The sequence below is a fragment of the Platalea leucorodia genome (assembly GCF_965183815.1).
Source record: "Platalea leucorodia genome assembly, chromosome: 9".
Lineage (NCBI taxonomy): Eukaryota > Metazoa > Chordata > Aves > Pelecaniformes > Threskiornithidae > Platalea > Platalea leucorodia.
In genome coordinates, this window is record NC_138831.1 from 36,936,281 (window position 1) to 36,954,406 (window position 18,126).

At 39.5% G+C, this 18,126-nt stretch overlaps 2 protein-coding genes across 7 annotated transcripts in view; both read left to right on the forward strand.

The window, feature by feature from the left end:
• The window catches only part of RAB27A (RAB27A, member RAS oncogene family), a 36,769-nt gene extending 31,262 nt beyond the window's left edge, over positions 1–5,507 (forward strand). For all 6 annotated transcript variants that reach the window (XM_082322129.1, XM_082322130.1, XM_082322128.1 and 3 more), the window contains one exon: positions 904–5,507. In XM_082322129.1, coding sequence (XP_082178255.1) covers positions 904–1,102 — 199 coding nt within the window. In that variant the 3' untranslated portion in view covers positions 1,103–5,507. The remainder of the gene's footprint in view (positions 1–903) is intronic.
• A 2,806-nt stretch (positions 5,508–8,313) lies between these two features.
• Positions 8,314–17,190, forward strand: RSL24D1 (ribosomal L24 domain containing 1). The gene is made up of 6 exons (XM_082322092.1): positions 8,314–8,477; positions 11,272–11,385; positions 13,758–13,830; positions 14,563–14,626; positions 15,101–15,186; positions 16,786–17,190. Exons 1-6 carry the CDS (start codon positions 8,397–8,399, stop codon positions 16,857–16,859), a joined length of 492 nt encoding a protein of 163 aa, XP_082178218.1. The 5' UTR covers positions 8,314–8,396; the 3' UTR covers positions 16,860–17,190.
• The last annotated feature ends 936 nt before the right edge of the window (positions 17,191–18,126 follow it).

Sequence of the window (18,126 nt, forward strand, 5' to 3'; positions counted from 1 at the left end):
GATGTATTTTGAAAATGATTGCAGGAGACCTACACACTGAGACAGTGGTGTAATATTTTTGACCACTCATAGAATCTTGCAAGTTAAGTAAGAAATACTTAAAATTATGAAGTGATTGTTTCAGTCATTTTTGGGGAGTAGCGCTAATGTAGCCACTCCAGCACCACCCTATGAGGAGCACTGAGCACAGAAGGTCAAAAGCCTGCAGATCCGCTGAAACATCCTGACCCACGATGATAATGAAAACTAGCAATGTATTTTCAATACCAAGGTGCCCAGAAATCTTTTTAACAATGACACAGGTGATCTGAACAGTGGGTTTTTGGGTTTTTTTGTTTGTTTGTTTGTTTTGTTTTTGTTTTTTGTTTGTTTGTTTGTTTGTTTTCTTTATGTAAGAGAGCTTATAGTTGAGGTGTCAACAGAAGAAACAGTCACCTTTTGTAGTAATAAGACTACCACATTAGGAGTCTTTACTGCCTTGCCTGCAGGGGAACATCCATACTAGCATTCCCTCTCTTGCAATGACACCCTAGCTGACGTAGATAGAAATCAGTAAGGGGAACACTTACACACACAAGGCTATATAAAGTAATTGCATCTCTTATGGGGAATGGAGCTGAAAAAAACAGACCTCGGGAGCATAACTTTGGGAACTCATACTGACCAGTGCCTCTGTAGATTGTGGACTCCGTGATGTAAATTAAAGCTTATCCTTCTGCCTTACCTGCCATTTCATTAATTTCTTTTGCATTTCAGACCACTGACCACTTAGCGTCTTTCTGCTATGGAGTAGCAGTAACAGTGTTTGTATGATTTCTAAGTATGTGGCAGTAGTCATGTATTGCTTTTGCTCCTATGAATATAAACTGTGTGATGTAAGTTTGTGTTTTTTGTCTTCTGCAGAATACCGTATTTTGAAACCAGTGCAGCTAATGGGAATAATGTAAGCAAAGCCATTGAAACTCTGCTTGACCTCATTATGAAGCGCATGGAACGGTGTGTGGATAAATCCTGGATCCCAGAAGGGGTAGTGCGCTCCAATGGGCACAGCTCTACAGAACAACTGAATGAGGAGCAAGAAAAAGGCAAATGTGGCTGTTAACTTGGTTACAATTAAGTTTAATGTAGATGCTAAAGTATAGTACAGTTGCAGCTTAACTGTTTAACTTATGGATAAATCACATTGTGTAGTTATTTAATGAGCTATATTAATTCTTGATACTAATTTTTGTTTTTCTCCTCTCAAACAACATTGACCTTTGCTTGCAAGGTATGCAGTTTATTAATGATGGGACAGAGGTTTAATTTGGTGTAGCACTGGATATTACTCTAATTCTCTACTTTGAAGGGAAGGGAAGGAGAGAAATTTTCATTATCAAATTTAGAAACATCTCTCTATGGGCAATGAGAAAGGATAGGATTCTGAATTGAAGGATTCTCAATTGCCCTTTGAAGGGTCCATTAACTAGATAGACTAGGCATTTAGATTAGATACTGTGACAGCTCTTAAGTCTCTATTAACAGCAAGCTTAACAACATGGTTCTTGGTTTTGAAAAGGAACATTTAATCATTTCATCAATCAATAACAATCTTAAAGAGCAAATCCTGTGTTTTCCGCAAAAGCCTGCAATTAGTTTTTCCTTGTTCTCTCAAACCATCTATTTTTAGTGATGAAAACCAATAGAAAGTTATTCTATATAGAATAAAAAAACTACAGAGAAGCACAGGGGTGCATATGTAGAGCACTTTGGGTATGTTATGAAATTGAACGTGTAAACTGCAACTGTACTATATAAAATATATCCAACACAGCCTATGAGACCTCCTGACATCATTTGAATTTCTAGAACATGCATATACATTTATATGTAAATGGCATAACTGTACATCTGTTGTTATGTTTCATTTATGTTACCACTCATGTTTTAACAGGAATGTAGGGGAACCTAGATGTCAGCAAAATTTCATCAGAGCTAGTGCTTTGCGCTGAATTTGTTTTACCAAACACAGATTTGGAATGTTTCTTCAAATTTGGAGTGAAAAATGAATGATGATTGTCTTCTGGTGAGATGCAGCTAAAATACGAGTTCTGTCTAGATCAGTATTTCTAATGCGCCTTTTATTCTGCCAACCTTTGTGTCTTGTACATCTTGGTTATCATATATTCATTTACGGCTTGTTCATTTGCTTTAGGTTGTATTTAAAAAAGAATAGAGTTGCTTTTCTCTTCCCCCCCCCCTTGGATCACATAAATGTCAATTTTGGTTTCAGTGGACCATGTTACATTTTGATCGTTTTTATTTATTCATACAACCTAAGGCACAATCAGTATTTTTTCGGGTCTTTTTTCCAGACTGATTTATAAGATGTGCCTACCAAACTGTTTTCTACCCTGGCAGAGGTTGTATAACTCTAAAGTATTGCCAATTAAAGTCATGACATGCCAAATTGAGTCTTTTTTACAGACTTTCCACAGCAGTTTGTTTACAAAACTCCAAAGCTATTACTTCTTTAGAAATTATATATTTATTTATTTAAATATTCTAACTACTGGAGTTTCAGGCAAACATTGATACCAGTTGTAAACATGAATTGCAGCACAACAAATTTTTTGGACCAAAAATGTTTCTAGAATAGGAGCTAATTAAAAAAAAGTATATTTGGTGTAGCGTCTGGTTATGTTAATAATGCAAGAATAAGTGTTAAAACTTGGTTCTTAAAATATTTTACAAAGTAATGCATTGTTCTTTAACAAACACAACATGTAAATATTAGATTTTTATCACAGCCTACACAGAATATTTTAAAAGTGCAATATAATTTGACTGCTCTGGGGCTAGGACAGAGATTAAAGCAATTTATATTGAATAAATATAGGGTTTTTGTCTACTATACAATACCAAGATTCTAAAATGTCTGTGGACCGGAGTTACTGTAGTTTAACTCAGAGTGCCTTTTGAAGTTGACATCACGTTTCTGACCAGTAGAGTATCGAACTCTACTGTAGGACACAACACATTTCACTGTACTTCAGTGTCTGAATTTCTTCTAATGTAACTCTCTGTTTTTCAGAGGGTTGCAGTGGAACTTTGTCATGCATTAACTTTAATGGGAGTTTTTGTGCTTATAGCTCCATCCATTTCCTGAAAACAGTAACGATTATTGCAACCAACTACTGAGCTAAGTGACTACTGAAATGGTGTAAAAATATTTCCTTTTGAATACTTATGTTTAGATTGGATATTAAATACTGAAACTGTCATATTTTGTCATGCATATTATATGTAACTATTTACTGTATAAAGAGAGTCTACATAAAATTGCTTCGATGTCAGCCTTTGAAATGTGCCATAGGACTTATCTGTTCGAATTATTCTGTGACAAAACTTTTTTGTTCCCTTTTTAGCTCTCAGGATAAATCATGGTAAAAGTTTCTTGGCAGTGAATTACACTATTCTTACTAGTCTATCAGTAGTTCTAAAAACTAACCAAACAAAGAAGAATTCTCATGTGATGAGAAACTGTTATTTCAAGAAAAGTTGTTTCCATCCAGTGTCAGAAGAAAATGTTGATCTGTAACGGAACAAAGTTTTGGAAAGGATTTCCATTATGATGCTTTGTCCTAGGATTTCTTACTAATATAAAATAGTTAAACATTCCTGATATGAACCTTGTCAGCATTTGTTGAACTGAATTGTAACATTTCCTGTTGTCTCAGTTCAATATCAGTCTGTGTCCTTCTGCACAGCCTTGATGCGTTATGGTTTTTTTTTTTTAGTTCAAACGTGTCTAAGTTCTCTTCTGTGGCCTAGGTACTTCTTGATGTTACCCTCTGGCACTGACCGAACCAGTTGGATGGGGGCGTTGATGCCTTCTGGGTGATGCCAGAAGGAGCTTAAACCCATAGAAGAAAATAGAGGCAACACTTCCGTATTCATAAGACATTCAGAAAGCTGCTAATGTGAGCATGTAGCATGTTCAGAGCAAAGGGAATAGAGCAATACATTTTATAAAATCTACTACTTCTACAAAGGTAAGGAGCCTGATTTTTCAGAATACCTACTTCCATCAAGAGCAGTGTAGATTACCAGGTAGGTTATGATATGCTGGAGGGCACAGCTGCTCTTCAGAGGTTCCTTGACAGGCAAGAGAAATGAGCTGAACTAAACCTCCTTGAGTTTAACAAGGGCAAGTGTGACTGGGTATTCCATCTGGGTTGGAATAACCCCATGCAGTAGTACTGGCTGAAAAAAACATTTTGCAGAAAAGAGGATGTGCATTCTGTTCAAAAGCGGATTGACCAGGAGCCAGAAGTGTGCCCTTGTGGCAAAGAAGGCCAACTGCATCTGGGGCTGCATTAGCAGAATGAAGCCAGCAGGTTGAGGCAGCGTTTCCTTATATTCAGTAATTATAACACCGCATCTGGAGTGCTGTCCCCTATTTTGGACATCCCAGTAGAAGACAGACATTGACACGCTGGAGTGAGTCCAGCAGATGCCACCAAGGGGTGGCACAAGGGGTAGGAGGAGAGAGAACTGGGTTTGCTTAGCCTTAAGAAGAGAAAGCTAAGGGGGACCTTTCTGCTGTCTTGAGCTATCTAATGGGAGGGTATACAGAAGATGGAGCCAGACCCTTCTCAGAGGGCACAGGAATAGGAAAGAGGCAACAGAGAAAAGCTGGTGTATAGAAAATTCTGATTAGACATTAGGAAAAAATTGTCACCGTACAAGTGGTCAGAAATTGGAACAGGAGCCAAGGGAGGTTATGGAATCTCCATCCTTGAAGACACTTAAAAACTCAACTGGATGTGGCCCTGAGCCACCTGGTGTAATCTGTCCTGCTTTGAGCAGGACTTTGGTCTAGATGACCTCCAGAAGTGTCTTCCAACCAACATGATCATATGCTCTATGAACCTGATCCTACAAGTGTACATGCGTGACAGTTGTCAGTTCTTTTATATGACTGTATATGACAGTTTGTATGAATGGTTTATGACAGTTCTTTTACATCTATTAGGAAACATGGACAAGTATGTAAATATTTGCAGACCAGAGCTTTGTTAGGAGTTTAAGGTATTGAGTTGAGATGTTTGGTGAAACAATTCTTGCTGTGGTAATCTGTGTCGAAAATCAAACAAGTGAGCCACTCAGTTTGCTGCAAAACCTCTTCTTCCAGTGAGGCTGTTTTTCAGCTGGATACCTAATTCTGTCTGTGAGTAACTGTTAATGGAGTAGGTGTTCATATTCTTTTTTGATAATTAATCTGGATTCTGGCTCCAGCAACCTTCAATCTTTAGATCAGGAATAAGCAGTTCCAATCTACAACATAATGGCTTGTACTTGAAGAGGAGATTAGCGCCTCAATATGAAAAGAGAGGAGGGAAAAATCCAATTGTAAATGCTTGTACTATCACTGTGCTCTCACATCCTATCTGTCTGCTGGAGGTGTTGGTGACAGTCTGTAATCTACAGTGTTTAAATTGTAGAAACCACCAAAGACTTCACAATACAGTACTCTGCCAAGAAAAAGCTGTCTTCAGTGAAATAAATACAGCCCATGGGGGGAAAAAAGTCACATGGGCAGAAAACTCAAAGTAATCAAACTGAAAAAGAAGGATTGCAATTGCATATGCCAAAGCATAGCAGCCCTAGACCTAAGCAAACTTGTCTACTATTTGGTTTTGCCTCTAGCTGTAAACTTTGTGTCTTCATAGATTCCCTCATCAAATTGCTGTGTGTGTGTGTCTCTACTATTTCCTCTTATCAGCTGGGCTGCCATCTTCTGTCACAGCCACAGAGCCTTCCCTCTGGCGTGCAGCATGAGACTAACTAATATCCTGTAGAGTCCTATCTTGCTCTCTGTCTCTGAGTCAGTTCGGAGCTGTTGCTCCTTAAGGCTGGGGGTGAGTACTAGTCACCAGTCATATGCTCTAGCCTGTGTCTCCTGCAATAGGATGTGGCTGAGGTCTGGTTTTCAAAAAGATTGGAGACAAGTTCTGTGCTGATAAGGTTACCAACTCTACTGTGCTAAAGCAATTCTTTTAATTCCTTCCATCTTTCTTAATATAGCCCCAAGCTGACTGCCTTTTCTGTTGTTCTAGAAACCAGAAAGCAAAAACTGCCCTTAAGGCACATGCAATTCAACACATGGATTTTTCATCAAATACTCAGTTAATTTCTTTTAAATGGAGAAGCAGGAATTGTGGTGGTAAAGCCTTACACGGTGAGGAACATTTCAGATTCTGAGCTGGGATGGCACCCCAGGTTGAAGAACAGAGAGAAGACCCTCTCCAATGCCAAACAATTTAGGAAGGTGCAGGGCCTAGCATTTAGGTCCTTTCACAATAAACAGGTAACTGTTGGAGGCAGAACAGAAGGAGTAATAGGTTCCTTAGAGTAATGCATGCTGAGCCATCAGCTTTAGACAGTACTTCAAATTTTGCTTTAAAAATTAATTCCCCTGTAGAAGACTTGGATCTGACAAATACGGAAATGGAGCAGAAAGTGATTTGCCTGAATTCTAGAGTAAATCAACCGTAGATTTAAAAATCTGTGTCTGACTCCCTTTCCTTTCCTTGGGTTAGTCTCTATCCTTATGTTAATACTGAGCCGTTTCAGCTTCATTCATTTTTCACACTTAGAACAAAATTTTGCATTTATAATGAGAAGCCAGAGGGGCTCAAACACAAGCTGATCACAAAATCTTTTCATTTGTGTTTCATTTCCATACTAATATATGAATGTATGTTTCAGGGAAGTAGAGAGTCATCTGGGAAAGAGAAAAGTCAGTTTACTTTTGAAGATGCAGTATTGCCTAATAGTTCATCCCAACTTTGTTTCTGTGTATGGGTTGTTTTTTATTTTGTTTTGGTTTTGTTTTGTTTTGTTTTTTAATACTTTCATGAGCATGAGTGTGTATCAGCTTTCAACAGGATTCTCTCTGGTGAAATCAAAGGACGGACCATGCTCTTGCAGCTAGCATGCATGTAGCTGATACGTATATCCGGTGAGTGAATGTAGCATGTTTGTGTTTTTTGGCATAGTATTGCTTTTGTAAATATTCTTCTCACCCTTTTCCCCCCAGTAACCTGTTAGTGTAATGATGTAGAAATTATGGCTCCAGTCAGCCAATAAATGGAGCTTTCTTGTAGCTTCAAAGAAAGCACAGCTATGAGAACTTCCACACGAACTATAGTCTCAGCATTGTTCATGTGGTGGCCTTGGGGCCCAGTTTCTCATTTTTGGAGCAATAATCTCTTCCATGTTTTATATATGACTGATCTGTTTTATTAAGAGATCTTGCTAAGACATATAATAAGTCTCATAATGGTCCTTGTATTTCACAACTGTTAAAGCCTGCCAAAGACATGAAGACCAATTTGAAAAGTTTACGCTACTCTACTACTCAGAGTTAAAACCAAACCAAAATCCCCAAATTAAAAAATGGCACATTCTTCCAGAATTACTTTCCTTGGGTGGGAATGCGGCCTGGAGTGTCCTCGTTTTGGTGAGGTGAAGGGTCAGTCCTATGTTGTGCTGTAAAGGGGTTTATGTCCCACAGGAGCCGTCTTTCCCATTTCCCATTCGGTCTGGCAGAGACCGCATCAGAAACAGCGGCTGTGTCTGGTCTCTTCAGCCACGCTCAGGAAAAGGAGCTCTTTGTTTTTCAGGTAGGCTTTATGTGATCCCATTTACAGGCCTCTTGGGGCTATCGCTTTCTTTTGGGCTGCTGGTTTCTTCACGGGGTAGTTCGCTCAGATGCCTACAGCGTGCGACAGAGGAGCGTTGCTGCTCTCTCGAGGCTGTTCGTTGTGGGCGTGAGGTAGAGGCTTCCACGGCCCCCGATGCAAGTGGAAGTGCCGTTTCCCAGCGAGCAGCTTGGGAAGAGAGACGGCGCCGGAGCGCTGTACCCCTCGGTGCAACAGGAGCCGTCGAGGGCCCGGCTGCCGCCGGCTCTCCTGCCGCCCCCCCGCCGGCAGGGCGCGTCTGCCAGCACCCGGTACGCTGCTGGCGCGACAGGGACACGACGTGAAACGGCCTGGCGGCTCTGCGGCGGGTTGTGCCTGTGCCTGCTGAGGAGGCGGCTGGCGGCTGTCACTGCCCGCGTTACCCCCGGCAACTCCTGCCGGCTCGGCTCGGCCCGAGCCCCCGAGCGAGCACCGCCCTGTTCGCAGCCGGCTGCCTGTGTCGGGGCTGTTAAAGCTCCTGATCGGCCGGGGCTGCGCTGTTTAATGGCCGCAGCAAAACCCTGCGAACGAAGCGCCGTCGCTGCTCCACGAGGGGGCGCCGTGGCCGCTCTCGCGGGCGGCGCCCCGCCGCCTCCGGTCAGCTGAGCGCGCCCTTCCGGCGGGGCCTGCGGAGCGGCGCGGCGCGGCGCGGCCCGGCGCGGCCCGGCGATGCGGATCGAGAAGTGCTACTTCTGCTCGGGGCCCATCTACCCGGGCCACGGCGTCATGTTCGTGCGCAACGACTGCAAGGTACCGCCCGCCGGGGGGAGGGCGCGGCTGGCGCCTGGCAGCGGCGGGGGCCGGGGCCGGGGCTCGCTCCCCCGCGCAGCCTGCCCGGCGGGGCCTGGCCCAGCGGCGGGGCGTTCTCGGCCTCTCCTGAGCCGGCCGGGCCCTGCGCCGGGGGGGCTTCCCCTTGTGCGCCTGGGGGCCCCGAAGGTGCCCGCCCTGCGGGGGCGGGGAGCTCTCAGACCCCACACGCGGAGTCCGCTTCCCACGCGGTTCGGTTGCAGCCGTGGCCGAGGGCCCCCCCCGAGGTGGGTGCCCCTGTCCCGGCGCAGCTGCTTACGCCGCTGCCACGCCTCGTTCGGCCTGTGGAGGTGCGGGGCCGCGGCGGGGCGGCAGGCAGCGTTTCCCTCGTGGCACTGTAATTTGGCAGCTGTTGTGGCCGTGTGGAAGAGCGTGGGCTGAATTATTGGTTTTCAGTTTTCACTAAGAAATAATGTGCTTTGCAGAGCAATACAAAAATCTTTATCTTTTAATTTTCTGATTTTGGAGGAGTGGAGGCTTCAGATTAATAATTAAGCAGGTGATTCTAAAGCTTTGAACAATCTAGATTGCAGACACTGTATACGAAACTTAATGGTTTATGTTTCTCTTATGGTACCCTGCTAAAAGTTGTAACTCAGATATCTGATGTGACTTACCCAGTTGAGGCTGTCATAACAGGATGCGCATAGCGCTTTGGACTTTATGTTACGGTGACAATTTTGTACATAAAATGTTGTGTATAGTTTTCCAGCCTCTGCTGTGCTCCTTATTGCTCCTATAGGGTATTGGAGACCCCAGTGTGAAACACAGCTTACGCAAATAGCTTCCTTCCCATGCTCAGACGTCAAAACAAATACTGGCTCAACTGTATTGCTCATCCGAGTCACAGCTTTTGGGAATTTAGAGGTAGATATAGATTGACACAGTTCTGTTTCCTAGAAAATGGCTGCAAGGTGTGTGTTATTTTTTTGTTTTGTTTTTTTTAAAAAAAAGTAGCATAATGGCAGGTTAGTTGTGAACAGATAATCTATGAAAGAGCAAAATATAATGGCAGATTTGTCTGAGTTAAGGTGAAAAAATGTGGTAGAAGAATGTAAAAAAAAAAAAATTATTTGAAGATTATTACCTTTACTAGAGGTTTCATATTTTCTATTCCATTTTTTTTGGAATTGACTATTAGATGGGAAGGAGAGTACAGTTGAAGAAAAACAGGTTTTCAAAAACTCATGAATAACAAATGTAATTTCGAGTATTCTTAAGTAAAGTTTCAGCTCTGCTCTGGAAACTAGGCAGCCTAGGATAGTTCAAAGTGATGCACAAATTTAGGGAAGATTAAGAGCTGTAAATAGGGATATGATTATGGCCCTTCCCCCCACCCCCTTATCTTACTGCTATCTTGCTGCATACTCTTTTTTGACTGGAAAATGTCTGTTGGATTTGGTACAGTTTGGGATAGAGGGTTGTTCTTTAGCTTGGCTGTTAGTTACATAATTTCTGATCTCTGATCTGATCTCTCTGAATTCTCTCAGTGCCAGGAGGCACACAAGGCGCGAACATCGTTCTTCCACTTCGATCGGTCTGCGGCTGCGTGCTCTGGAGTCCCAAGGGCCACAGCACAGTCTTCTGTTGTTTTTTTCCTCAAGACATGACCGATCCAGTTCCATCTCCTCCTCCTCACTTCTTTACTGATTTTCTCCATCTCCGCCATTTCGTTTTTTTGAAAGTTGATGCTCGTCGTTTCTGTAACTTTTTATTTTTTTTTCCGGGAGGAGGTAGTTGGCCTCCTGCCCAACCCCCATGACTTGGAGGGCCAGTGGGTTTTCTGTCAGGGTGGCCTTCCCTTAGGCTGCGTTGGTTCGCGGCACTTTCTTCAATTTTATCCGGTGTACCCTCCAGAGAGGGATCCCCTATCCACCACCCAGGGGACGCGCCTTCCAGCCGTGCAGCCCCAGCCGAAGGCGTTACATAATTTCAATACTAATAAAAGGGAAATTTCAAGTATGGACAGTGAAGTTTCTTTTATGCATCTTTAATGGGGGCCTGAAAACATCACCTGGGTGAACATAAGGCGCTTCCATGGCTAGCAGTGGCAGGTGCCTAAAAGGAGTCTAGCATTCTGTAGAATATGTAGAAAAACAGAAGGGGGGAGTGGGGAAAAAGGTCAGTTACAATTTCTGTTTTGGCATATGCTTTAACAGCTTTCAGTAAATTCAGTCCAGGACTTAACTAATGTGCTTAGGATTCCTGCTGCAGGGTAATCTTTAAGGCTTAACGCTACATTCCAGAAGAGAGACTTTTTGTGTGTGCGCGCGTGCGTGTGTGTGTATGTGTATTGCATTGAAAAATGTTATATGAGAGGTGTGAGGATTTTTTGTTGTCAGGATGGGACCATATCTAAAAAGTGCTGACAGGTGTAGAAAATTGTTTATTCATAGTACAGGTTTGGTTTTGTAGTTATTTTTGCAGATAATAAGTCTCGCAACTCCAGTATATTTTATTTATAGTCAGTTTAATGGTAAGTATTTGTGCATGTCCCTGACAGCTGTGAAAATGACTTTATAATGGAAAAATAAGAATAGTGCTTGAAATTCTTTTTGTTAATAGCTATATTTGAACTAAAAATATTGACATTTGAAATATCAATATTGTTTTCAATGAGCAGTATTGTTAGAGAAACTTAAAAGTGTTTGATATCATGCTTACAATGGGGCAGGAACAACATGATTTGACTGTAAGCTTTTCCTGCCCCCCCCCCCCCCCCCCCTTCTTCTTTAAGATATTTAGATTCTGCAAATCAAAATGCCACAGAAACTTCAAAAAGAAGCGAAATCCCAGGAAGATGAGATGGACCAAAGCATTCCGGAAAGCAGCTGGCAAAGAATTGACAGTGGTAAGAGGTTGAACTGGTTCACGCTTCACATTAGCTCACTAAAATGGCAGAAATCTAGCCTCTTCCAATTGCAAGTAGGTTAGGTTAGCTAGCTTAATGTGTTGTCATTTAATTAGATGAGCACGAGGGATGGAGTAAGTGGAGAAAAGAGGGATTGTGGAAGAGGATGTGAGTTCTCTTGAGAGTGAGCTATTCATTTAGCTTGACTGTAACTTGGAACTTCCTGTTTCAGCTTCAGTGTGGAAGCCAGTGTATCAGGTCTCGACGTCGGTAATACATGGCAGTTCCCAAGTCCAAGGCTTTTTTTTTCATCTATAAATCTCCTACTGTCTGTAGATATACATTTCGTAGTTGTATTTCTGCACAATCAGATAATCTGTGTTACCGAGTACCCCAGGAAGTCTCTCTATGTAGACACATAAGATAGTTGTCTTTTGAAGTCTCCTTTTTGAAGTCTCATATTTGGTGGGACAGTCCTTAAATAATTCAGGAATTACTGTGACTTAATTACCTGTTTTTTGACAGAATACTAACAATTTAGTAAGTATTTTGACACAGTGATTTGCTGCCTTCTGTGGATCTTCCAAGGGGAAGAATGTGATTTTATTTTATTTTTTAATGTGACTCTGAGAAGCCGTGATTAATTAGCATCTTCTGTAATTTTATTTCTTGATTTTAAGTTGTTTCTGGCTAAGTTGAATTACCTTTTTGAAAATAACTTAATTTGAAATTCCTTTGTACATGTCTAAATAGGTGACAATATGCTCCAATTTTGAGATATATCTATGTATGCTAAGAATTAAAACAATGTATAAATGTAGTGCTTTGTTGTAGTTTGGTTGGTATCCATTCTTTCATAAGCCAGCTTTGGGAGAGTGTCTGAATAGGTTTGTGACAATGGGAAATACTGTAGTTTGTAAGATGGTGGCAGTTCTTGCTGCTTTAAACAGGGTCATTGGGTAGAGGTTAGATAGATTTACTTGTTTTCCTGGGTTTCAAGTTTTTTTTTTTTTTTAATTAAACAACAAACAAATTAAGAAGGACATAATCTTGCCAGGTGGTTGTTCACAAGGTATTTCTGAAGGACTGTGTTATTCTCTCACTCAGTATGACTGAGGAGTTGGTCATTCTGTCCCCTCATGTTTGGAATTGAAAAGATCCACTGGCCAGTATGAGGCAGCTGCAGTTTATCTCTGTGCATGTAGGTTAGAAGATTATGGCACATTGAACATCTGTACTCTTACGAGACTTCTTTTCACTGTTTGTGGTGTGTTCTCATGATACAAAACAATGGTGTATATTATAAATATGTAAAAGCTGACACAGTTTAGGATAAACAGCAGTGAGTTGTTGTGGTGCTGTGTCACGCTTGGCTAAAAATGAATTTTAGGGTTTTGGGTGTGTGTTGTTTGTTTGTTTGTTTGTTTTTTAAGTTATTTTATTTTTTTTAAAAATAAGAATGGTGTGTAGATGTTAGCGTGTAGTGTGCTCTACAGCTTGTATTTTGGATATTTTGCTTGATGCTGTCCCATGGTGAAAACTAACATTCGTCTGCCAATGGAGCACGGCTTGTGAGTGCGTATGTGCCATTTCTTGCTGTTCTCTGTCGTTTCTCTTGTTGGAGCTGTCTTTAGCTCAAGTGAAGACTAGCAGCTGGTCTAATAATTCTGCTTTACTACTACAAAAAAGAACCTTTGGGCAGGGAAAAGTCCTCAGATAAAGTTGGTGTAAAGCTAAGTATGCCTAGCAAAAAAAAAATCAGGAAACTGTTTTTCCATTTTAAATTCTTGGGGGGAAAAAACAAACAAACAAACAAAAAAACAACAAAAAGAAAAACCCCCAGCTGCCCCAAACACCACAATGTCATCAATTGAAATATTTCACAATTTCAAATTATTTTGTATTATTCCAATATTCTTGAAATAGTGGTTTTTTGGTTTTTTTTGGTTTTTTTTTTTTAACCTTTTCAAAATTACAGGCTGTTGAGTAGAACTTATTTGACCTGCACTAAATGCTTTTGACTCTACACGTTTTCAATTTTGCCTTCCACCTGTCTAGTCTGCTCTGTATTTCCTACTCCACATTGGTCTTCTCTGCTCCTTTTGTCTTGCTAAAAAGAAAATAGCTGAGGGAGATGTTTTGGTAAATAGTTCTCTTCAGACAAATCACTGTGGCTTCTGACATTTTGAGGTCAAACACTCCACTCTATTTCCTTCTAGTTTAGTAACGGTTGTTAAAGTACAGGAACTGAGATTCTGAAAGGGAAAAAAAAAATGTAAAATATAAAGTTATATGAGTGAGTGCTGTAGTAAGAATATATTGATCTAAATGTCCTTCTGTATATAATCTATATTTACTTTTTCTTAATATAGGATAATTCATTTGAGTTTGAAAAACGTAGAAATGAACCAGTGAAATACCAGAGAGAGTTGTGGAACAAGACCGGTGAGTCATTTTAGAAAAAACAAAAGATAAACTATGGGGAGTGAACTTTTACACTACACGAACGTGTTTTCAGAAGACTTCTTAGAGTGTTGGCACTTTGTAGTGATTGTGTTTGAAATTACTGGAATTGTGACCAAATTCTTACGTGTGGAGGAGGTTTGAGTTGTGAACAGGTGTGGAGTTTCGCTTAATTTTTTTTTCAGAAACTGGTTAGAAAATGAGGTGCAGCATTCCTCTATTTTGAATTATCATCTTCGAAAAGCCTTAGTTGTTCTCCAGCTTTTTAAGAGGCTCCCAGTGCAAGCCTTTTATACTAATGCAGTTGTTTGTTTCTTCCTGCTCATTCCGCTTCAGTTTGTTTAATAAATCAATTGCTAGAAAATGGAAGAGTTACTTATGTCATGAATGAATGCCACAGAGGAGAAGGTGGTAACTTGCATCTGATTTCAAGCAGAGTAAGAGTCTTTTGTAGTGGTGGTTAATTGTAGAAAATATGCGTAGGCACAAAAGTGGAAGCATAAATAAGTTTAAAAATACAATTCATCATAGTTGGTACACAGAATATTCCTCTACCCTGCTCTTAGAAGAAGGAATAACTTCCTCTATATAGTGTAAGAGTTGTCTCTGGTATAGAGGTATTATGGAATGCTGGTAGTGTTGCTCTGCAAAATAGCATGTATTTTCAACTGTAGGCATGTAAGCACATTTAAAACAATTTCTGCTTTATTTCAGTTGACGCAATGAAGAGAGTGGAGGAAATAAAGCAAAAACGCCAAGCTAGATTTATTATGAACAGGTGAGAAGAAGGATTTGTATTATGGCAGCTTTTGCAACTCTATATTAAGACGGTCAGTCTTTCCAGAGAAAAGATGATCAAAAGTTTTAAATGGTTATTTGGTTTGTACATATACAGTCATCCAAGCGATGGGGTAAAACAGTTTGAGAAGGCTCTACCAAACTTCTACGCTTTACTGGGTGTCCAATGAGATGTAGCTTTTGGACACTCGATGGCAATAGTTAAATTTCCTTGTTCGTAATATGGAGTCTTAGATTTAAACAAATTTCTGGTAAGAGTTGATAGAGTGCTGGCTCTTTTTCTGGTTTAGTATCCAGTGTACGCTTGAATTGGTTTTCAGATAGTTTTTACCTTTACTTCCTCATAATCATAGTAATTTACAGCTTACATACCTTTAGCTAAAGATGTGTCATGCATTAAAATAAAAATGTACATCTCCTCTTTGAAGGTAACTTTAATTTTCCCTCTCCACAGATTAAAGAAGAGCAAAGAGTTGCAGAAGGCAGAAGACATCAAAGAAGTCAAACAGAATATCCACCTTCTTCGTGCTCCACATGCAGGTAAGAACTTGCTTTAACTGGTTTGCTTAGGTTAACTTGTGTATACAGTTTTATGATGAATATTGGGGTTTTTTTGGTATGACTAATTCTACAGATCAATAATCCTGTGCATTTTTCTTACAATTACTTTGTCTGTTGAATATGGAGAATAGCTCTTGCCACTAAATGTAAGCAGTGTCTTTGTTCTGAGTCAAACATACCTTCTTATTTATCTAGTCCTGCATTCATCCTTTCTTTTCCTTATTTGAGTATTTTAAATGGCACTCAATACCTGGTACTCTTATGAACTACATGTTTGTTAACCAATACATTTATCTAAGTCTTCCCTTTGATTTGATTATTTGAACTCAACAGACAATACCACTGATTGATATAAAATACCGTATTTAAACTCTGCTTTTTGAATTTGTTAGTTAATTGTGAGAGTAGGGTTGTTTTTGTAGTTCACTGTGTACAGTGAAACTTACATGAAAACACTGTTTCTTCAGTGTAAGCCTAACATTTTTTTAAAATATGGTAATTTTACAAATTTTCAGTAAAATCTGTACCTAGTGTCAGATATAATAATCTCAGTGAACTGAGCTTTTCAGTTGGAGAAACCTTTTTCTCCTAAATAATTTTCTAGTTTCTAACCTATTGCAAGTACTAGCTTGTGTTAGATGATGTTGATAAAAATGGATTGTAAAGATTATTTATTTTTTAAAATACAGTTAATGGAGTAGAGTAATGAAGAGAAGTTAAAAATGTTTCCATTAGTTATTGTTTTATAAAAATTAACCAGCGATTTTTGTCTCCATGGATGTAGGTGTGACATATTACTAGACGTTAACTAGAAGTCTGTTTTATATTTTTTGTTCCAGTTTGCATTAAGTCTAAGATCATATATATATATATATATATATATGAAACAAGGTTTTATCAGGATATATTTAAACTTTGGTTTGATCTGTCCCTTGTTTTTTGAGGGAAGAAAAAGAAAAAAGATCTGAGTTCAGAAGAATAAACCTGAGTGTTTATTTCTTTTGTACTGATGCACAGTAGCATGTAGTACATCTGTTTGTCAAACAACAGCTGCCTTTTCAGTGTTTTGCAGTTCCTGCTGGGCCTTAAAGAGAGTAGAATCAGGTGTCAATGCTGGATTTTTTTTTTTTTTTTTTTTTGGTAGTATTACTGAGAATTAACACTATTTCCATCCAACACAGCATTCAGGAGGGCTTAAATCTTTATATACAAACTAATGGGTGAAGGCCATTGATCTGTTAAAAGTAATGCATTTTTTATAGTCCTTTGCAAGTTTCTGCTAGGTATTGCCAGCTATATCGAAGTTCATCATACTAGATGAAAACATGTTTGATTGCATTTTAGATTTTGCATAAAAACAGCATCAGCTTTTCTGTTGAAACAGTTCTTCAGTAGTTTTAGGCAGTGATGGAGGTGAGCAATAAATACTTGTAGGCTTGATGGGTTTACTCCTAAACAGCTCTTTAAGCAATATATTTAGGCTGTTTCACCTAGAATAGACACATATATTGTTCAGAGAAGAACAGTTATTTGGGTTCAGAGAGACATCTTGAATTTAATTTTTTCTTTCCTTTGAAGGCACACCAAAACAGCTGGAGGACAAAATGGTGCAGAAGCTACAAGAGGATGTGGCTATGGAAGAAGACTCTTAAAATGTTTTTATTTTCTATTTATATCTCTTCAGCAGTTAACAGTTCCTTACTGCCTCGCCTGACATCATTCAGACTGTGCTTACAACTGAAGAAAAATATATTTTAATAAATAGTGGTCATTTACAGTTTGAATGATTTTTGGTTTTATAAAAAATAATAAGTTGGATACTGATTTGGGCAGTACTTACAATTATGTAATTTGAGAAGACCTTGTCATCAGGATGGAGAATAAGGCATATTGTTTGAGATGCTGTGTGCTTCTTGGAAAGTTAACTTTCTTTCTGGATAACTTTTCCCTGATAATTCAAGGAATAAAAGATGTTGGCCCTGAGCTTTTCTTATTTTGTCTGTTTTTTCTTCATAGTGGTAAAAGCAGATAAAAATTTATCTTAATGGTTACAAGGTGGGGCAGGATGTATTATTTTTCATCAGTCCAGACTTATTTTCACTCTAGTCATTGGGAAAATTTTTTGGTTTGTTATAAATGCATATAGTGTTTGTTTTATTTCCTTTTTAAGTCAGCTTCCCCAGGATTACAATGGAGTTGACACCTAAGCCTGGCAAAGCTAACATTGATGTAGGACTTAATGTTGTTTGGAAAATAGTAATGGTGATGGCATCCAGCCTGAAGTTAGCCCTGCCATCCTCCTGACCTACCAAAATTCAAATCTGACATGTAATCAGGCTGATTGAGATGCTCAATAAATCACACTTTTGACTGTTTTTACCTAACACTTGGGATTATTTTGATAGAAAAGATGATCATGGTAAAGCGCAGGTATTTTGCATATTGTGGTATTCAGTGTGTCATCCGTACTGAGAGAAATACACTGCTTTTTTAAACTGTCAGCAGTTTATCTACATCAGTGTGATCACAGAAGCCTTTCAAAGGCCTTTAAAATAGTATTTACTTTCTCATCAGTGCTAGTTATCCTGAAAAACAGTAATTTGTAGTTCTAGTCCAAACTTGAATATGTGCTATATCAAGCACTGGAAAACTTCCTCATACCTACCACCTACGTATGTATTGTGTAGTTCAGAAGAGAGTCCTATTTGAACATGTGAAAAGGGGCAGTGGGGAGTGTGTGAAATAAACAGGCACTGTACTTAGTTTTTAATCTCTTGATTTATGAATTATGTTTAGATATTTAGGAAACTTTGATCTATTTTAGTGAGTTTAAAATAACTGAATTCTAGTAATAAAAATATGTAATCCCTTCATATTTTCATGAAATTAAAATTTTTCTATAATTTAAAATTTGCTGAT